Source organism: Stegodyphus dumicola, chromosome 6 (assembly GCF_044657685.1).
Source record: "Stegodyphus dumicola isolate Sdum_Otavi_A_Nest chromosome 6, ASM4465768v1".
Taxonomy (NCBI): domain Eukaryota; kingdom Metazoa; phylum Arthropoda; class Arachnida; order Araneae; family Eresidae; genus Stegodyphus; species Stegodyphus dumicola.
The window spans coordinates 212,490,305-212,513,754 of NC_140773.1; the positions used below are offsets into that span (position 1 = coordinate 212,490,305).

General features: G+C 33.4%; 1 protein-coding gene across 2 annotated transcripts in view; it reads right to left on the bottom strand.

Annotated features, from left to right (window-relative positions):
- Window positions 1-891: 891 nt before the first annotated feature.
- The window catches only part of wmd (serine-threonine kinase receptor-associated protein wmd), a 33,157-nt gene continuing 10,598 nt past the window's right edge, over window positions 892-23,450 (bottom strand). For both annotated transcript variants that reach the window (XM_035366381.2, XM_035366384.2), the window contains exons 3-7: window positions 21,174-21,324; window positions 19,287-19,386; window positions 3,697-3,834; window positions 2,038-2,174; window positions 892-1,416 (exon numbers count right to left, since the gene is read on the bottom strand). In XM_035366381.2, coding sequence (XP_035222272.1) covers window positions 1,196-1,416; window positions 2,038-2,174; window positions 3,697-3,834; window positions 19,287-19,386; window positions 21,174-21,324 — 747 coding nt within the window. In that variant the 3' untranslated portion in view covers window positions 892-1,195. The remainder of the gene's footprint in view (window positions 1,417-2,037; window positions 2,175-3,696; window positions 3,835-19,286; window positions 19,387-21,173; window positions 21,325-23,450) is intronic.

Below are 23,450 nucleotides of genomic sequence, written 5' to 3' on the forward strand. Positions count from 1 at the left end.
AGAGATGATTATTTCTCTGCATAATTTATACTGGGAAGATTAACCAGGTGTTCAAATTAAGTGACATTATGTTTATATTGCAAAACGAGGTGACAAAGCACAGCTGCAGTTTTAAATGTATGTCTGACTAGCTGAGAATTAAGCAGATGATCTTGTTATTCATTCGGAAACCGTTGTTTTGCACAATAACTTATCTTTCCACTGGTCAATGATCATTTCGCAGAGCCACTCTGACCTGAAAATAAGTATGTGTACTTAATCATCTCTTCTGCTCTTCAAATTTATTTCGTTGCAAGTATTTCCGCTTCCCAAAAGCTGAAGTGCCTTTTCAAAGGAAAGCTCCTTTTTTTTGGCATGGAAGAGATAAAAGGTTTGTTTTATTAGATTACGGCAAAGCACTCGACGGCTATCTGCCTTAAGGGAGGGATACCTTCGTGGAGGACTGTTCAAGGGAAACCAGCTCGTATACACGTTTCACATGGGAAAAACCACGAAAACACCCATGCAGCCAGCCCATTCACGGGATTCGAACCTCGGACCGACCTACCAGTATTCAGCAACATTACCACTCGGCCGCTGGTGGGGAAAGCAGTTAAAAGGAATGCAGCATTCTACTCTTAGAGCCGTGCCTAAAACAGACCTCTACAAGACTCTCGTATTTATGTTTGTATTGTTTTAGTTTGCATTAGAGTTACACCTTTTTTAGTGTGTATTTATTTTAGCATTAACAAATGCTACTAAATTTTCTCATTATTAAAATTTTACTGGTTGTTACTGGCATCATTAAATTTACTAATACATCTCATTTATTACTTTCATATGAGTAACTACATTCATTTTCAAATTTTGTAAAGATCAATTTATATTCCGAAAAAGAAAATCACACAAAAGTAAAATATTTGAAATGCTTTATTTTATTTATACACTGTACTGTCTCACCATGGTACCATGAACACAATATTTCTCCAAAGAAAAACCGGAAGTTTTAAAGTTAAGTATGTAAAGCTAAAGATTCACACACTACAATAGATAAAAAATCAATTTTTTTTAAATATTCTGGCACTCAAGTCACATTTCCTTAACTGGAATATATAATGTGTTTGGTATTAAAAATATGAAACATAGCTGCAAACAAGCAGTATATAGATAGTGGCTTTTCATGGTCCCCAGCATTCGGATTTCAGTACTTCAAATGTTATCCTTCTGCCTTCACCGTAGGCACATCTCCAGCTGCTATATCAACAACTTCATTCCCAGTTAATTCACCAGGCATGACACATTTCCATAATCCATAAGTTTTGCCCACAATAGTTTGCCACAAACGCAATGTTCCATCTTCACTCCCACTGGCATATAGTTCTCCATCTGGTGAAAACTGCACACAGTGAACTGGGCCAAAATGTCCTTTAAATGATTCTAAAAGTATAACAAACAAAAACATTAATAAAGTGCCAAATATTTTGTCTCAAATCCTAGAATAAAATATTTAAAAAATAATAATATAAATAAAAGGAATAAACTTAAAAATTACAGTGAAAAGAAACAAGGTAGTTAAGAAATTTTATTATACAGTTTGTTGAAAAGTCAGAATATTTTCAATGCTGCTGATTATATACAATGAAAAACACACAGTTCCCAAGTTACAAGATATTAATCATTACTGCCAAGTGGATGTTAAGGCCAACTATATGTTTTGGTACATATTTGTGAACTTATATTTAATATATGCTATAGTTTATTGCAGCATACTTAAATGATAAAAAGATGCAGAGGTAGGTAACTTCCTCTCCTTCTGCAATTAATCTTAAATATGCTACAACACATAAACTATCCACTTCTCATAGAATGTTCATAGGACATTTTTTTGCTTACGTTCCGAAACAGAAAGCACTCACAGAACTGGGTGACATTATTCTAGAATATCATATGCATATTTAAATAGAATAATATCGATTACAAATTGCTATGCTGAAACATTAATTTATTACACAATTCTTTATATTAAAAAACTTTATATTCAAGAATGACAAAATTTACCTAGTTCCGTTCCCGTTTCAAAATCAAATTTGTACATCTTAAAATCATCGCCACCACATACAAATACTGATTGATCTGGATGAAGGGAAGCACTATTAACTTGAGATGGTACACTGTATGTCTTCAATTTTTCAAAACTTTAAAGAGAGAAAAGGTGAAAATATCATACAATGACTGTCATACAATATATATATATATATACAAGTAAATTATATAAAAATTTGCATAATTGGTAAAAAGGCTCACTATGTGTTTTTCTCTATTATAAATTGTCTTGAGTATTTTATTCTATGAAAAGTTTACATACAGATTATGAAATAAGACAAGGTCTACACATGTTTTAAAAATACAGTGATTTATTTTTAACACCCCCCACATACATACAAAACACCAGAAAATGATGTTAAGTCCAGCAATATTAAATTATAATTATTACCTATAATGGTATAAATACTTATTTTTTACTTTTATAACCTTCCATTCATTAAAATATTTTAATTGTAAGGGAAAGGAAAACAAAATATTTTGAATATCAGGGTAATATATAATAAATGACAAGTGGAAAACTAAGCAAGAGATTGTCTCACTGACTTATAGCTTTCTGCCAAACCCAACGACATGCAGAAGGTCGATTACAGTGGAGTTATCTATGTCATGCACAATTATACATGGGTCAGTTGCAATCCATTCTGAACAGAATCAACATTTACGCTCAATACTATTTTATGAAAGCCTGTTGATTATATTCTCTTGCAAATATGAAAACCTGATTCAAGAACTTTGAACCTGGACTTAAAACTAATCTGAGCTAATACTTAAAAGACAAATTTAAAAGAGTGCACTTCTGTACTGTCTTACTTTCACTTTATAGCAGCAGTAATTTTAAGAATGCTCTGGTGGAAAGGTTTCTTGCCGAATTATAAAACAGCCCAAACTTTCTTGGCAACCCAATACTTTAATCCAAACATTTGACATTTTACTTCAACTATAAGAGTGCAAAAATGTTTTATTAAAAAATGTTAGGATCCCAAAACTCATTTCTTTTACATTTGAATCAGACCCAAAATACAACTTAAGAATGCCAACAATAATCCTAATTTTGCTATATAAAAGTATGTTACAAATTAGCAACAAAAAAGAAACAAAGATTTTCAAATGAGAGACAATTAAATATAATATTTAAAACTGATACAGACAACAGATAAAACATTGCTATTATAATATATCAACTTTTAAAACTTAAGATTGTATACAGACATGGTATTTTTTACCGCCTAAGTAACTTACAAAATAATACATGTTATAGATGTAGTAAACTGAGAAATGTTTTAAACTTGGTTTAATTTAATAAGCTTGAAAAAAATAAGCTTTTCTCTTTTCCTTCTGTATGTGTTACAATACAATATTGATTAGATAGTACAAACAAACACTGCATTGTATGTTAATTTTATTAACAAGGTTGAAGAAATTCCCAAATAAACAAGATACTGTGAGGTTATTCTCATTGTTTAAGCCACAGTCATAATGATATGCAAAGCTTCTAATGCAAAAAGGCTACAATTATTTTAATTATGCATGCTGTATAACAAAATATTTTCAGATTCATAATGCTCACTAAAACTAAACAAGACTATAATTTAAAAAAAGTTAAATGCTTACTTATTTACATCCCAGAAACTAACAGAATGCCCATGAGGAATAACCAAGATATTTCCACTTAAAGACAGTTCTAAATTGTTAGGTTGAGTTTCAAATTCAAGTTTCTTTATTTCTTCATGTGATGTTAAATCCCAAAATCTAAAAAATAAGCAAACATAATGGTAACACACAGCTGGATTAAACAAAAATGATAACATAATTATCTAGACACATTTATTCTCAACTGAGTCTATTTGGTCATAAAAATATTCTTCAAGCCTACTGACATTTGACTTTTTTCATTCTCTTAGCTTCTTAGGCACATGCTTAGGTTTTTGCAAAACTTCTTGATTATAGCAATCTTGGTGAGAATCAGATGATTACTGATACATCTGCAACAACTTTTTTGCAGCAAGAACAAAAATAATTTTAAAAATGGCATAATTTTCCTAACGACTAAAATTCAGTTAACAACTCGAATTGAATTTCCAAATATTAATGCAACTGAATATTAAGATGAAAAAGAAGGCTTCACTTTTAAAAAATGCCTATATTACGACCCTTTCCTGATTAAGAAAGAAAAAAGTTGTAGATTGTTTTCACTTTTATGCGCAGAGATGATTTATCAAATGGCTGCAGAATGATAAAAACAGATTTTCATTTAAAACCCATTCCACCTTTGTTTCATCCAATGGTAGAAGAAATAGATGACTTGTGAGGATTTGTTAACTTAATTTGTGAGAATGCATACTTGATTTATACACATGAAGATGCATGAACTGAAGTAAAATCTGAAATTCAATTTAAAGCTCATGTGCAAATTATTATTAATAGAGAATAGAACATGAAAAAGATTTTAGTTTAGCAGTAAAGAAGAGCTTGGCTGAAGGATTACCATAATGACAACATTGAAGGTAAATAAAAATTAGGCACATTTTAATATTTTTGCCTTTTCATAGTTTTTGCACTTGGGCACTATAATCAATAAGTACTGTTTTTTGTCTTATCTAAAAAAATTACTAATGAATCGTTTCATCAACCAAACCCTATTTTTTGTCTTATTTAACCATAACTAACATTGCAACTATGTAGACTGCAATCAGTAATCTCAAGCTTCTTATACATTAAAAAGTCTGAAATATAGACAGGGCTTGTGTATACTTTTGCATAAGAACTTTTAAGGACCTGTCAGCAAATGGAATTTAATAAATTAAAACAATTATCAGTGCAACTAACTTCACTCTTGTAGTGTGATTCTAAAAATAAAAACAGAAGTACACATAGGATTCATTACTATTAAACATAACCTAATATTAAATGCAGGTAGCATGACAAACCTGTGCATGTATTTTGGATGTGCAAAAGAAATTCCTAAAATTCTTTTTTTAATAATATTGAAAATTACACGAGAAAACTTCTTGAAATGATATATGGGGCACTCAAATATATGATACAAAACTTTTAAATATTTTCATTAACAGAGAAGCTCCTTTTTATTGATGCCTCATAAGCTTAGGATCATCTTTTGTAATGTTCCCTGCTTATACTGTAAGGATCTTAAGTTTTACTAACGTTTATTTTATTTTAAATCTTTACTATCACTTCTTATATTCTACTTCCGGCCAGAATTATAAGTGTGAAGGTTTTTATGCAAAGTTTGTCTGGCGAACGCCAAGTATTTAAGTGTGGCCTTTTTGCCAAGCAGAAGAGAGGAAGCCGTGAGTTCGAAGCAGGCCGCTTACCTTAGAAGTTACGCAGTTGCTACTTTGCCTTCCAGGCCAGAGGTTTTAATCCTCTTGATAAATTAAACGTATTGTAGTGTTCACAGTCTCTGTGCTACATACGCTTTCTGTTATTATAAGGCCAATCTTATTCTAAAGTTAAATTAGAGTTTAGTTTTATTTTGATATCTTTTAAGTTAGACCCCGAGTGGAGGGTCATTGTATTCCGAAGTACGGAAGTCATTGTATATAAAGAAAAAAATAAAGGGTTTTGTATACCCTTCGTCTGTATCCTGTCTACTTACTACAATTAGTGAACATAGCTTTAGTAAGCTCTCTGTTCTAGTCAGGTCATTGTATGTTTCCGAAGAAGGTTAGAAGAAACATTTGAACCTGATAGTGGCGCCCGACGAAGAATAACCATGGCCGAGTTTCAAGAAGAACCTGTGCTGCCTGCAGAAACAGCTCAGAATCCAGAAATGCCAGCTGCCGCCCTGGAAGGATTTGGGTATATTGTCCAGACCATGCGCGCTTCGATGAAACCAGAAGCAACGTTTAATGGAAACTCACAGGTAACCAGTTTTTTGGAAAAATTGGATGACCACTTCATGCTCTACCCCGTGCACGAGTTTCAAAAAGTTACCTTAGCTACCAGCGCTTTGAGGGGCCAAGCGCTTAACTGGTTCAAATGTATCGGCAGAAGTCTCTTGGGTCAAGCAGGAAGTCCCACCTATACCTACGAAAATTTCAAGACTGCCCTACTAAAAGCCTTCCCTGTTGTAAGGGATCGTGCGAAATTAGAAACAGAACTTTTCAGTATATATCAACAAAGAATGGAAAACATCTCGAGTTTTATTTTAAGAAAAATTCACGTTTTCAAGCTCTTGTATGGAAACCGTCCGGATCCTGAAATAATTCAAGTGATTTTGCCGAGGTTACTACCCCAAGTGCAAGACTTTATTGAATTGAGAAATCCGACTACACTGGAAAAATTATTTGAGCTAGCAATCCAGTTTGAAAGTAGAAGAACGGCGGACGTCGAAAGAAGACGCCAATATCAACAGCGAAACCAATTTGGTACGCCAAGACTACAGCAAACTCAAGCACATGGCTACGGAGAAAAAGCGAATCAGTGGGCAAGGAAACCCGAGCATTCAAAAACAGCCGGCGAACGTCGACAGTTCAATAGCAACCCAGAAAAAAAGTCTCAAGGCCAGTGGAGAAAGAAGGAAAGCACCGAAAGAAAAAATAATTTAAACTAAAACGGATTTCTGCTGACGAGAGGGTGCGGAAATTTCTGCTGACGAGAGGCCACGAAAGCTCCTCTTCCTTCAAGTTAAATACAGTAATGGTGAAAAATTTAACTCTTCCGAAGATTGAAGTCTTGGTAAATAATATCCCGGCCACCGCACTCCTGGATACCGGCGCGCAGTGTTCCTGTGTGGCAGAAGTCTTTTTTAGAAAGTATTTTCGCAAATACCGCATATATAATGCGGATAATACAACAGTATTAGCGGCGCAAGGAGAACAATGTAAGTGCGTAGGTAAAGTACCTTTGTACATCCGTATCAAGGACGAACAAGTAAAGGTGATGTTTTTTATAGTAAAGAATTTGCAAGCACACTTAATACTAGGAATAGACTTTCTTTCAGACGCACAAGCTACACTGGATTTTAATGAAGCGTCTCTTAAGCTGACGATGAAACCAGTGCGTGTAGAAAAGGTTGAACCGCCAAGGTTAAATCTCGACCACCTGCCTAATGACGAGCAAGATAGAATCCGACAAGTGGTAAGTGAATTTGCTTCCTTATTTAGTGATATTCCAGGATTTACCCAGGTTACTAACCATAGTATTGACACCGGAGATGCATTGCCGGTTCGTCAAAAACCATACCGGTATGATAAGAATAAGGAAAAAATTATAGAATGGCATATTACCGATATGCTACGTAAAAAGATCGTAACGCCTATCTCAAGTAGTTATGCTAGTCCGGTGGTTTTATGTAAGAAAAATAATGATTATCCTTTGGAGCATCCAAAAAGGTGGAGATTCGCTATTGATTACCGTAAATTAAATTCCATAACGAAATATCCGGTATATCCGTTACCGATCATAGAAGAAATTTTAAGGAACATAAAATCAACCAAATTTATGACGACTTTAGACTTAACGAATGGTTATTTTCAAATAGGGGTCAGGCCTGAGGACGTGCCTAAGACTGCTTTTATAACCAAGTCTGGCACATATGCATTTTTGCGTATGCCGTTTGGCCTTTCTGGCCCAGCAACATTTCAGCGATGCATGGACATTGTGTTAAGACCTGTTCTTGGAAAGTCCACATTTATCTATTTAGACGATATCACTATTACTAGTGATAATCTCGACCAACATATACAGGATTTAAGACAGGTGTTTTCTTTATTAAATGAGGCCGGTCTAAAAGTTAATGTCGAAAAGTGCAAATTTGCAGCCCCTGAATTAAAATATTTAGGTTACAAAATATCGCAAAAAGGGATCGAGACAGATGAATCAAAAATAATCGCTGTACAAAAGTATCCGACTCCAAACACGGCAAAGAAGCTCTCTTCTTTTCTAGGACTTTGTTCATATTATAGGTCCTTTATAAAAGATTTTGCGGCTATCGCTGAGCCTTTGTTAAAATTAAAAAGGAAAAAGGCAAGTTTCTCGTGGACGGCCGAAGCCAATAGTGCTTTCGAAAAATTAAAACAAGCATTAACGCAAGCCCCTGTGTTGAAATTTCCTGAAAAGGATGAAAATTTAGAAATTTCAGCGGATGCTTCGGATTATGCGGTAGGAGCGGTACTTTCGCAAAATCAGCAGCCCGTGGCATTTTTTAGCCGAACTTTAAATCAAACACAAAGAAACTATTCCGCGACCGAGAGAGAGGCACTTGCAGTTCTGTTAGCAGTGCAAAAGTTCCGAGTCTATTTTGGAAAGGCGCCGATAACAGTATATTCTGATCATGCAGCGGTAACTAGATTGTACTCAGGGAAAAATTTATCCCCAAGGTTAATAAGATGGGCACTCAAGCTGCAAGAATATAATCTGGTAATCAAGCATACCCCCGGAAAGGAAAATATCATAGCAGATGCCCTATCACGAATTAAATTAGACGAACAGGGTAATACCATAAAAGTTGCAATGCTTACAGCGTGTACAATAAATTCCCGAGAAACTGTAATAACCCAACTGGGTAAGGATCCTGAGTTTGGAAGTATTTATGAGTATTTGAAGGATCCTGAAAATTTTAGCCACCAAGATATTGTGGCGATAAGAAATAGGGCGGCCCATTACGAACTAATAGATGGTCTATTATTCTACACAAAAACTACCAATTCCAACAACGAATTTCGACCTGTTATCCCAGCTAGTCTTAGATTAAATATACTGCAAGAGCTCCATGACAGCCCTTTAGCTTCTCATGCTGGTATTCGAAAAACTATCCAACGCGTACGCGAGGCAGTCTACTTTCCTGAACTGCAAAAGTTAACAAGGGCGTATGTCCAGTCCTGCCCAACATGTCAAGCCGTTAATTATATTAATTTCCGCCCGGCCGGGTTTCTAAATAGTATTAAATCCGAATTTCCAAATGAAATAATTGGCATCGATTTATTGGGCCCTTTCCCAAAAAGTCAGTTAAATAAAAGTCGCTATCTCCTTGTTATGGTTGATCATTTTAGTAAATGGACCGAAATTGTTCCCTTAAAACGAGCCTCCGCGAAATTAGTTACTGATTCTATTTTAAATAAATATATTTTAAAATACGGGGCACCCCTAAAAGTTATATCGGATAATGGTCCTCAATTTGTAAGTAATATATTTGAAGACATGTGCCAAAAACTGGGCATACGTCATTTAAAAATTGTCCCGTATCGGCCGCAATCAAATATAGCGGAATGGGTCAACAGAAATATAGTGAAAATTATCCGTAGTTATGTTAAAAATTTTCATAAAAGCTGGGATAACTATGTCAATGAATTTGCTTTCGCCCTTAGGACCGCAAAACATGATACAACGGGAAAAACTCCTGCTGAGTTATTTCTAGGCAGAAAGATTATAACACCGTTAGATAAATTATTTTATGTGCAACAAAGAGCCCCAGAATTTAAAATGGGTGATATAGAAAAACTAATAAAAGAAGCAAAAAAGAATACGGAAGTAGCACAAAGAAAACAGAAGTTATATTACGATCTGAAACGACGGGGAGTAACTTATAAAGTAGGGGATGAAGTACTAAAAATTAAGCATTCACTTTCTTCAGCACCAGAAGATAAAACTGCCAAATTTTTTCCACGATTTGAAGGACCATATGTTATAGAAAAAATAACTCACGCTGTTGTAGTGTTAAAGGCCAGAAATGGTGAAACTTGTTCCGCAAATATTGATCAAATTAAGCCCTACTTCGATCGTAATAAAATGCAAATCTTTTCAGATCTTTTGCAGGATCCGGCACGGCAGACACCGCAGGTAGAAGTTCCAGAGGTGGGAAAACGACAAGTACAAGGGCAAGCCAATGAGAGACAGAAGCAAGTGAAAAGAAAATTGCCCCGCGGAAAAATTGAAGGTAAAAAGAAAAAGAAGCCGTTCCACCGTCCAGAAAACAGAGTTCACGAACACCCCCAGAATGAAGAAGGGAGAAGGACGACGTATGTGAAGAGGACCAGGAGAAAGGACGGCAACTATAACCCGGCTTTAAAACGGAGGATCGACTCATCCGACAGAACTCTCCGCAGCAAAAGTCGCCGAACTGCGGAAGGGCCATCAGCGGCGGAGGAAAAAGTACAAGAAAAATTTGAACGGCCAACAACGAGGTCCAAGCAGGATCACTACAGAAGTTTCCCGGTTCCGCCAAGACCACAAGCAGAGGGGAAAAGGAAGGTGTTCAAGGGTGGCCGTACTGGTGAAAAACGGAAGCTTCCAGAGGAAAGCACTGATGGGCGAGCCCGTACAAGAAGGAGGATAAACCAGGCTACGGTCTGCAGTACCTTTAAAGACTGGGCCCAGAAAAGGATGTCCGAATATTACAAAGATAAGTAAAATTTTATGTTACTTTGCAAACTTAAGTTAATCTTTCATTCTTACTGCAAGTGGCAGATTTCAAGAAGTTTTACCTCATGCGAGGTCTACCTTTATCGCCAAAAGGGCGAGAAATGAGTTGTGACCGATTTTCTTATTATGTTTTTCAATTACTCGCGCGTAAAACTAAAGTTGATGTATAATAGCGTTGTGTAAAGACTTAAATATTGTAAAAAGTTATTGTATAAATTTTATTTAAAACATTCTAGCAAGAAAGAAGTTTTAGTCTGAAAGACTTTTTGAAATGTAGTATTATTTCAATGTAGAAAGAATTGGCACTTGCTTTGAAAAGAATAGAAGTTAATGTACTACTAATGTATGTTTTCAAATGTGTAAAATTAACGGCATGTTGATATGTTCTTATATACATGTGTTCTGTTATTTTAAATGTTAAGAAATACCGTGATATGGTAAAAGTGAAAGTAATGTTAAAAATTTGCTATTCGTGTGACTGTAAAGACTAAATCATGGCGAACATATGTTAAAGGTTGAATGATGTAGTTAGGCTCTCTGACGCTACACTTTAGAGTTAGCCACTTTTAGAATAGTACCTCAGGGTTTAGAGTTGAAAGTAGGGTGTGTTAAGAGGTCTCGTTATGTTGAATTTTAACACGTTAGTGTTTTGATTGTAGGAGGAAGTGTTGAACACATAGACATAAACACATTCGTGTTTGGTGTTCTTTTACAACACATGTCAGAGAGCACAGGGAGAGATAATTAAAATAGTCATGAATGAAATAAGAATGTTAAGAGAAGTATATTCTATATGTTATTTGCAATGTCATTGTGTAACATTTCATTAAACTAGTTTTCCTTCCAGATCTCTGGAAAGAACCAGAGTTGAATAAAGCTCCTGTTTAGATGCAGTACAGATGAAAAAAAAAAAAAAAAAAAGATTGTTGTAGATCCTGGGAGCTGCTATTGTAACAAATTTCTTTCTTTTAAATTTTCTAGTTTCTAACGAAGTTATGATTGTAAAAGGTTGGCCTCGCGTTATATTCTAGAGGTAAAAGTTTTCAACAAGGTCGTTTTAGACCTCAGTTTCAAACTAATTAACTCTGGCGGGAAGTATGTAAGGATCTTAAGTTTTACTAACGTTTATTTTATTTTAATTCTTTACTACCACTTCTTATTTTCTACTTCCGGCCAGAATTATAAGCGTGAAGGTTTTTATGCAAAGTTTGTCTGGCGAACGCCAAGTATTTAAGTGTGGCCTTTTTGCCAAGCGAAAGAGAGGAAGCAGTGAGTTCGAAGCAGGCCGCTTACCTTAGAAGTTACGCAGTTGCTATTTGCCTTCCAGGCCAGAGGTTTTAATCCTCTTAATAAATTAAACGTATTGTAGTGTTCACAGTCTCTGTGCTACATACGCTTCCTGTTATTATAAGGCCAATCTTCCACGTGTGTTATTCTAAAGTTAAATTAGAGTTTAGTTTTATTTTTTATACCTTTTACGTTAGACCCCGAGTGGAGGGTCATTGTATTCCGAAGTACGGAAGTCATTGTATATAAAGAAAAATAAAGGGTTTTGTATACCCTTCGTCTGTATCCTGTCTACTTACTACAATTAGTAAACATAGCTTTAGTAAGCTCTCTGTTCCTAGTCAGGTCATTGTATGTTTCCGAAGAAGGTTAGAAGAAACATTGAACCTGATAATACAAGGTAAAAAGCATAAAATAAAGGATAGATAAAATGTGTCAAGAGGAAAATTCCTAGGATCAAAAGTAGAAAATTCAAACAGCGCATATTCTATTGCATAATGCATACCTATAACTTCAAACTACAATGTTTAATTTTTAGGCATATTTACCACATAACATGTACCCTTTTCTTTATGAAAAAACTTGAAAGGCTATGCGTGTGATATTGCTGTCCCCTAAAGACATTTATTCGAACATCGGTATACTGAATTTACAAGCAATAAGGCAAACAACGGGCATGTGGAGAATTGCTAGGAAACACATAATTTTGAAAAGAGGGTGGGTTGTATTCAATGCAGATGTGCACAGTTTTCAAGAAAAGTGGGACATAATTTTTGATAAGAATGCACTTCCGACCCGAATGAATTTGTGGAATTAGGAGTCAGATGCTTTATTTTCTGTAGTCATTTGAAGCTGTGATTTTAAAGTGATTATCAAAGACTTTGCTAAACTGCATTTGCTTTAGTTGAATTAAAAGCTGATCTAGTGTTTCTTTCAGCAGTACATATGGCTCCTGCCAAACAAAACAAATACAGTGCTGGTTTCAAATGCAAAGTCATTCAATTTGCAAAAGAAAATGGAAATCGTGCTGCAGCAAGAATGGTGTTGGTGAAAGCTCCATACGTGAGTGGAAGAAAAATGAAATTGTAATAATTAATATGCTGAAGTATAAATGTGCTTTGCATAAAGGGGTAACAAAATGGCCTATCCTAGAAGAAAGTGTGAAAAGGGTCTCAGAAAATGACCAAAATGGATTAATTGTACCAAGAAACAGACTATGCTTATTTGCTTTGAAGTGTGTGTGTGTGTGGGGGGGGGATTTGAAATGAAAGCAAAAACTTTAATGCAACTTTGAGTTTGTGTATTTGTTTCATGGCACTAAATAATTTACTTCTATAGGGGGAAAAAATGTTTTGCAAACTCTTCCGAAAGATTTGGATAACAAATTGAGGTTTTCGCAAGTATTGATCTATGAAGGGGCTGGGGGAGTACTGTCATATATTGGAAATATCGATGCTTGGTATGACAGGAAATACAACAATGGATGTGAAATGAACAAAAACGTTTCACTAAAAACAAAAGGTCACGAAAAATCTCACCTCACCTTAGTGCTTTCTTTCTCAACGGATGGTACAAAATTAAAACCCATGGTTATTTTTAAAAGTAAGACAACACCAAAGTGTAATTTCTCAAATGATATTTTTATTCATATTCATGAGAAAAGATGGATGGAAGAAAAACGTATGAAATTATGGCTAAGAAATATTTGGCAAAAGCATAACATTGTGAATGCAGACAGGGCAGCTATTCCAGTATTAATGTCATATTAGTTCAGCTTTTAGATGTGTGTATGAATTTAAAACAACAGTGGAATATGTGGATGTTAGAAGCTGAAAAAACACAAAGGAGGCCAAATGTGACACATCTGGCTATAAATAGTGTGTGAGTCGATACGAAAAGCATGGAATGAAATTGAATCCAACCAAAAGTCATTTAAAAATTAAGTATATCTAATAATCTAGACGAAACAGGTTATTTACGGATTTAGGTAATAGGGATGATGAAGATGAAACAGAATTCGATGATCTGCCTGAAGATATAGGAAGAAGAATAACTTTTCATGTTATTCGATAATGAACATGTAAGGTATGTCATTTCTTTTATATAAACAGCATTTAGTTACATGTAGAAATCAAATTTTTGTATATTTCTTTTTTTTTTTTTTTTTCTTATTTTTAAATCTATCATTTTCATATCCGGCATTATATTATGTTATATGTGCACATTATATGTCGGAATATATGTTAACTTTGATTTCACTGCTTCTCCAAGCAACCAAAATGCATTATACATTATAACCTTCCTGCAAAATATATTAACTCTGCATTAATGCCATGAACACATTTTCCATTTTGTTACAGGCCCTTTTTTTTCAGCCAATAATTGATTCTTTCTTTCAAATCTTCTTAGACACTTTCAAGCCACTTACCCTATACTCAGAGAGAAAAATTGCATCAAAAGACAAATTCTTATACATGCCAACTTTGTATGAGTACAATAAGGTTTTTTTGGGGGGAGGGGAACTGAAAGGTTTCAGATTTTAAATTAAGTCCAAAGGAACGTTTTTTTAACGTTTTGTGTGTTACCTTTATTTATTAAATATCATGTTCTTTGCACTTAAACCATAAAATTCAGTTCAATAGCAATGTCATAAAATAATTTTAAAGTGAGCATATCTTTAGAATTTCTGATACACAGTTCCATGTGCTATAGAAAAAAAGAACTAGTGCAGTTTTCATAAAGATTTCGAAAAGTTGACAGATGTATTAACAGATTGTTTTTAGTGGCTTTGGAGTGGGGATACTTAACATTGATAGCACAAACATGTGGCTCTTCCCATATTTAGATAACTCAAATTACTGGTGAAGGGGGATCATCAGCAGCCATGCAGTAAAGTTGCTGAACACTGTAGTTTGACCTGGGTTCAAATCTTGACAAACGAGTTGGCTGCATGGGTGTTTTCCTCACATGTATTAGGTAGTTCAGAAAGTAAATTTTTCTTTCCCAATTGAGGGCTTAATTGTATTTTTTTTCACAGCCAAACTCACACAAAAAAATTATCCAATGTGTATGGAGAAGATGTACTGACAGAATGGCAGTGCCAAAAACTGCTTTGTAAAATTTTGATCTTAAAGATGAACAATGTTCTGGAAGGCTAGCTGACGCTGATCAACACATAATAAAGGCATTAATTGAGTGGAAACCGGCGAATAATGACTCATGAGATCGCTACAGATTAAACTTATCGAATTTGACCATTCATGATAATTCAAAACACATAGGTTTCTCATGTTTTTAAGCTCTTCTTCAGCTTCCACTGGCCTTACAGAATGTGGTGCATCTTCAAGATCAAAACTGCCATATCGAAATTTTGCAAACCAGTTCTGGCACTGGCATTTTGTCAATACATCTTCTCCATAAACATCGGATAATTTTTTCTTGCTTGAACAGCATTTTTACCTTTTTGAGAGTAAAAAAGTAAAATATGCCCAAAATCCTACTTTTCACTTTCCATACTTAAAAGGGCCCCAACCAAAAGCTACTGTGTAGAATCAAACTTTTTCACAAGCCTTGCTACATCAGCTTTCGAAATGATTACGCAGCTTAAGTGAGAAGTTGGCTGTGAAAAAAATACAATTAAACCGTAGGCTGGGAAGAAACGAAATTACTTTCGGAACAATCCTATAACATAGATATGAGCCAGCTTCCCTTAAACACCATCCTTTGTCTTAAGCAGATATCCTGTGCATTTTGCCATAATCAAATAAATCAAACAAACCAAACTAAACAGTGGGTGGAAATGATATTTCTGAAAATAAAAAAACTGACCATTTTGAAAAACATACTTTTGTCATGGTATGTCAACACACAATCATATGGTGATGGTTGGACTCCACGAAACTTTCACCCCCCCCAACAATGCAAACAGATGGTATTCTCATTGATAGCACTTGTTTTCAAAGGTTAAATGAACAACCAACGAGTCAATCTGAAAATTTCATTCAGGATGTCTGACTGTTCCTTGTTTACAATGCAAATTTGGGATAGCTTTGTTATCAGATGTGTGGTTTGAATTCCACATTCATCAAAATGTTAATTCTGAATGAAAATGGACATAAATGTTAAATTAGCAAAATTAAGGACTGTACAAACCCTGAAACGAATGTATGAAACTATCCCATCAGTATTTAGAAGGAAACATATAAATTTAGATATGATACTTATAAAAAAATTAACTAAATTGATAAACCTACAGCTTGCAAAACACCATATATTTTAAATAAGAGAAAATACTGAGTTATTAAATTAGTATAAATATTAGTTAGCAACTATATGTGTACTGTTGAGGGTATGTATATATTTGTGACACTTTTATATGCAACAGAATGCCTGTGGATCTGAAACTTTAGAAAACCAGCAGTTTTTTTTTAAGTGGGGTAAAAATTTTTTGTGAAAAGCGTGAAGAAGAATTATATTTTAAGAGTACTGTCTCTCACTTTAGCATATGCTTATTGCTCCACATATGCACAGTAGACATTTTTTTCTCCAAAAAAGCACGTGAAGGGATTAATTTTACTTCGGCATTAAATGAAACATTTCTATGTAGAAGAAACAATTTATTAGCAAAAATTTGTATAATCAATAATTTGGCCCCATAGCTGCTTTTTGTTTGACATACATTTCAAAAAACACTGCATCAAAGTTCATTATTGATTTTATACAGTCAAAAGTCGTTAATTCGGACACCCATAATCCGGAATGATCTATAATCCGGACCTCAAAGCTAAAATCTTTCTGCGCATGCGCCGCTGGCGCATGCGCATAGGCGTTTTACTCGTGCACGCAAGACATTTATGACTGCGCATATGCGTCTGCGCAAGTGCAGAACACGTTTTCGTGTGCGCGTTTAATATATAACGGACGGTATAAGCTAAAATTATCTAATTATCTATTTCAGTTAATGTTGATGATTGCGTTGTTCTTTAATCTTCGAATTGGATCCGGCTTATTATTTTTTGCAGACTGTAAGAGCAATTTTCTAAAAGTAAGCTTGAACTTTCGATTATGTCAAATAGAATTTCCGATGCTGGAGCTCCCAAAGGATCTAGAAAATGAAAGTATGTTTCGATGTCCATCAAACAAAAAACAAATTGCTACAAAAAATGGATAAAGGCATATTCTTTGTTTATCTAACCATTCCGAAATCTGTTTATCAATTTCACGCTGCTCTGCGTGGGGGGGGGGGGACGTCGCAGCGCGCAATGAACTGGAAGTTGATTTGTCAACACTATCGTTATCTTCAGGGCAGATGTTTTTATTTTATTCCACTTGTAATTCCTTACTAAATGTAGTATTTAATTTCGATGTACTCCGTTCTTTGATATGATTTAAATCAAATTCCTCATCATTATAAATATCACGAATACAAATCAAATAGTTTCCTGGTTGCAGTAAGGTATGCTTTACGCATCCGCGCGTTGAAAGAAATGTTTAATAAAGTAAACAAATAAATATTAGGCTTCTTTTTTGGTAAATTTTGATACCCTTTAGATCATAATTGCTCATTATTTTATAAATTACGGTTTCATATTTTTAATTTTATAATTTCTGCGTGCCATCTTACCAGATTTAAACTGATGATCTATAATCCGGAAAAATTGATAATCCGGAATCGCTGAAGTCCCGACGAGTCCGGATTAAAGACTTTTGACTGTATATACTGAGTAGCTTATATCCCCAATGCCAACCTGGCAAATCATCTTTTGCTTGCATTACTACATGACTATCATGCCAGCTTCAGAAATTAGCCACAAAATGATGTCTAAAACAAATTTTTTAAAAATAATTAACTGAATACCGAATAGCATGGTAACTTTTTATGCTGATATCATGCTTGATGATGATTACAGACTTCAGCTGACTGCGTTGCGAAGTGTTGAGTGTGCTGATGGGGAAAAATATAACAGAAATTTTCCATATGCAAAAAACAGATTTTGCAAATGACATTCAAATATCAAAAGATTATGTTTAGTGCTACATGAATTAAGAATAACTGATCTGCTGTTCAGAGAAGCCTTCAGTATGTATGGGTATTTTATTTTTTCAGATAAGCCTTAAACATATGCAGGAAATCAATGTAAGTACAACGAATAACTAAATTAATACAATTCAGGCTTAACTTTCTCCCTGTGCAATAGAAGCAAGAAAAAATATAGCCAAACAACACATCTCTAGTTGCCAGTTTCATGACACAATGCAAAAGTGCATAGCGCAACCTACATTTTATGATGACAGCCATGAATTTGAAGCTTTTTGGGTATTGTAAACAAAAAGCAAAATTTTCCAATTAATGCAATCTGTGAAAAAGTGTGAAGATATGGTACCATATGAAGATGATGTAAGTTTTCTATTGTGATGACAATGCCCAAATTATCAATCAACAAACAGAAAATTCTGTAGTACGATTCTAAATCCTGAAAACTGATAAAGAAAAAAGTGACAGATAGCTGCTGAGAACAAAATTTTGATTGACGATTTAATGGAATCCACAAAATGGCAATTACAAGACTTGAAGAATGGAACTTCTAACTGAAGAAGAAATTATGTTTATAAAATTAAAGTCTTAGCAAAATGTATAAAATGTTTAATAAAGCAAACAAATAAATATTAAATTTTGTTGTAAATTTTATTTCCTTTCATAATAGAATATTTTGGTTTGAGAGAAATGATTGTTTCATCAATATGGAGGTATCAGTGCTGAAGTGAAATTAACAATTGGGACTCTCCCCATGTTTTATTACAAAAAAGTATCAAATGCACATGCGTAAAGCATATAAGAATTTCTTTGAAAATAAAGTCTGGGTTTTAGATCATTCCAGATCCTGGGTGTCTGGATTTTGGACTTTGTACCATATTGCCAAGAGTTTAAAAATTCTTAATTATAACTACATAATGCTCTTGTATTATTTTTTTTAACAGGGAGAAAAAAAAAAAAAAAAAAAAGAGTCAGATTCATGGTAAAATTTGTGCTGTATATGAACAAAGTGCTGTTTTTGAAGAAACAGTTTAAAGGTGTTTCCAGAGGTATTGAAATTTCTGCTTCAAAGATGATACCTGCTTTAGATGACCTCCTCTCTCTCTATATAAAGACCATTTAAAAGAATCTTTCTCTGAAAACCCATAGTTTATATTTCAAGAACTATTGGAGTGATTAAATATTCCAAAAAACATCTTATTTGCTCCATTTCTCAACTGACCTTGCTGTTCCTCTCATATAAATGTTTCTATTAAAATCTATGAAATAATATTTCCAGATAATACCATTTTGCAAAACAATACTAGAAACATCTAGCAATATATCTAGAAAGAGGCAATCTATCAATGCTTTAAGGAATGTCGAGTACTAAGGTTAATGAGTTGCAATTTATGTCACTTTGAAGCTGACTAGGTTATACTGCTTCACATTTCAAACAAATATTTTCCACAAACTTTTTAAGAATAGAAGTATTTACTGAATATAAATTCATATGTACCGAACAGATTTATCATCAGCAGCACTAACAATCCTTTTTTCATCTTGAAGAAACAATGCCTTTTTCACAGCAGATGTATGTCCACTCAGGCACACACCACCTAGAACATGAGGTACAAAAGAATATTGAAAACATATTAGACACTAAGAAAGAAAAACAATTATGTATTATAGAAATACAGTTTTAGATCTGTTGATAACTCTCACAAAATTCATTTCCAACTATTATCAAATTACTGTAAGAAAAAGTAAAAAAAAAAAAAAAAAAAAAAAAAACCCTTCAAAAGATTAAATTTTGTGTGCAAATCAAAACTTGGTTGAAAAAACATGAACCAGATATATAGCTATTCCAAACAAAAAATACAAAATCTACTCATAAAAATGTTTATTTTTTTAATACAGAATAACATTTTGACTGAATAACAAAACCACCCTTTCAGGGAAAAATCTCCAATACAGATCTTTAAAATACACAGTATATATACACAAATATATATAATTCAGACTTTCAAATTGAACTTATTAATAACACTAAAAGACCAAAAAGTGAGTACAAGATTTATCTTCCTTAGTTGAGAGATGTATAAACATAATACCTTTTGGGATATTTATTGATATGGAACTCTGGGGAAATAATAGTTTCACTGCTCTGCACAAGTTCATTACATCTGCTTTAGCAGTTTATCACATTTACAAATTCTATTCCATTATAACCAAAAAAAAAAAAAAAGCTTTTGTATCAGTTGAGAGCTTGCAAGTGAGCACAACGACAGCAGATTAATACACATATCAATACTGCGAACAAAAGAGCAAAAATGAAAAATATTTTAACCATTTGTTAATATTCCTATGATGGATGGGTACTAAAGATAAATCATGAGCCTGAAATGTGAATACTAAAAACATGTTGATAATGTCAGCTTAACAGTCTCACAAACTGAAAGTTATACTAATAAATTAAATTTTAATAAATTATGGGAAAATATAACATTAAATTGTTTATCAAATTTTTATGCATAGCAATTTAGAAATTCAGTGTTCATTACACAATGCACATAAACTTCGAATCTCATTACACTTATGGAAAAAATAAATTGTAAATACAGGCTAAGACAGAAAAATAATGAAATAGCTCACATTGCATAAAAACTAGTCTGCATGGCAGATGTCAATTAAAATCTCTGATATCCAGGATGAAGCACATGGCTGTCCCTGAGATATCTTTTAAATGCATTTTTTGCATCATGCAAAAACAATGCATTACCAGAATTCTGAACAATGCAGACAGTAAAATTTTATGCGAAACTTGGAGAAAATTGCATACATTTTCAGAGATGAAAAAATAGTATGATGACCCTTGCACATCTATATCAGTGAGGATAACTAGTAGTAAATTAAATTTTTATCGTTTTATAGTGCATGGAATTTTAATACACGTATAGGTCATGCAAAAGCCATGTGCTAGACTAATTCTAAAGCACCCCATACTCAAGCAAAAGTACAGATAAAAAAATATGTGGATCTTTTTTAATACAACTGAAGTGATAGGAATTTTTTCAGAATGCGATAATCAATGACACAGCCTCAATTTTCTAGTATCATTTTCCCAAATATTCATGCCTGAAAATTTTGTTTAATAAAAATCTTATATAAAGAAAGACTTGATCACAATTTATAGGAAACCTGATCAATTTAAATTTATTTCTGTTCTGATGAGGTTACTATGTCAGTAATAATTGATTTATAGCCAATATTAATAACTATGACAATACAATTAATTTCTCAGAATTGACCACTTATACAAGGGTAAAATACAAGCAAGTTACATTTGTACACAAGTATGCCACAGTATTTTAATTTTCAATAATTTTTCAATTTCAATACTCACTCTCTTCTGGCCTATGAAGATCAAAGATTCGAACTTTCTTATCATTTGATGCTGTAAGAAGCTTGGAATCATCTGAATTGAAATTTACACTTTTAACTATGTGAGGATGAGGAAATGTATGAAGTTCTTCTCCACTGATTGCATCCCAAAGCTTAAAATAATAAGATTTAAAAAATTATTCCTAGGTCAATTACAATACAGTACTTGCTGCTTACTGCATTCAAATTTCCAGGAAAAAGAAATGATACATACTAATCAATAGAAAAACAACATTTATTAAATTCAAATTGGCGAAAGTCTGATTATCTGTAATAAATCATTCGAGGCTGATATGAGCCATTTCCAGTTCATTTATTTTTCAGTTAAATAGTTCTTCAGAAATTTTGGCCAGCGTAGTTAGAACCAAAACTCCTGAGGTGTTGGCATACTTCCCTAGTTACTGTCAAATATAATTTGCAAATCTCTTTGTTCAGATAGAGCTACAATCTTATGATTAACAACAGCAGTTCTCTAGAGGAAATGGAAACAAATTCTTCGACTATAAATGCATGGGTGTTTCCCAGAACAAAAGAACAGGTGGTAATTAAGTGAACACTGGTTACCTTTCTTGAACACCAACTGACAAGGAATGGGCACGCATCACACATTAAGTCTGCAGGGTGTTCTCAGAAAACATCACGAAAGACTTCCTTGCATTATCATACATGTCATTTGTCTCTCTCTGTGGTTAACCAATCACATGCCTTCTTATTTCCAGTGAATAGTCAGCAGGGGAGACAGTTTAAGATTAAGGTTATCCACGAGAACTTTAATAGGATATTTGCATCTGAATTTAAGTTTTTTTTTAAGCTGGTGTAACTGATGCAATTTTGTAGAGTTTAACTAGGATGTCATCTCAACAGATAACACTTGAGTTAAAACAGTAAAATCAATGGTTGTTTCTCTAATTATATTTTCTTAAAACTTATGTATATATTTCTACACAGAAAGTTGTGTTGGTAAGTATATATAAAAAAAGTGCTCTGGAGAAAATTGAAAGTGACAAGATTTCACAGACATTCACAGACACAGTAATTACAAGTGATTTGATTTCAGTTTTGAAAGAACTTAATGAAGAAACCGATTCCAATTCAAAAGTTGTAGAGCTGAAAGATAAGCTTTCAAGTTCTAAAGAGTACCTAAATATATTTGGTAAATGTAGCCAAAGTGAAACAGTTTTTAAAATGAGAATTTCCCAAATAGTGTTATGCAATTTCCTTAAACAAAGAACTAAAACTGATAAAGTACTAATAAAAAATGCAAATGTCTCAAGGAAGCACAAAAGGGATGTGAAACCGAGAGAAACTGAAACAGCTTCTAGAATGGTTTTAAGCTAAAAAAAAAAAAAAAAAATTCTAGAGGTGTTTTTGTGCCAACTGTGGATGGTTCATAAGATGGAAAAAGAGAAATAACATCGTTTATCAGAAACTATATCACAAGAAGGAAGGGGCAGATCATTGTTTGGCTGAGAAATGGATAAAAGACGTTTTACTTGGGCTTCTAAAAGAATACAAGCCACATGAAATTTATAATACATATGAAATTGGTCTGTTTTACAGAGCATACATTAATATTTAGACATGAAACAGCCACTAGTTTTATAAAATTAAAAGAAGTTACTCTATTATTAATGATCAATACAGATGCAACAATTAATAGATAGAGTACAAAAACTTTATGTTCAAAAAGAAGTCAAGAATTTATCTTTAACTTACCATAATAACAAGAACTCGTGCATGATATGCAATATTTTTACTGATTTCCTTTTGAAATATAACAGATCTGAAAAAATTAAATAATAGCTTTGCTGTTAAATAACTGAGCTGCACATATGATATCATTCTGAAAAACACTAAATTACTGTTTCTTTCTGCAAATATGATTTCTAACATTCAGCCATCAGAGCAAGATATAAGAGTTTTCAAATGTAATTACAGAAAAGGTTTCATTCAAAAAATAAATAAATAAAATTTAATCTTCTGAAAACTTCAAAGAAGATTAGCTAAGTTGATATCTTTGCTAAAGGCTACAAATATTCAATGCATGGGAAGCAGTCTCCCAAACACAGTTAGAAACTGCTTTGGAAAATCTGCTTTTTTTTTTAGTAAAACCTACAGAGGATTCACAATCTATTTCTGATATTTCATGCATCAGTGAGAGAAATGATGAATATTCATTTTTAGAATATGTTCCAATTAATGACAATATTGAGATAGCATGTGAAAATATTAACTACAA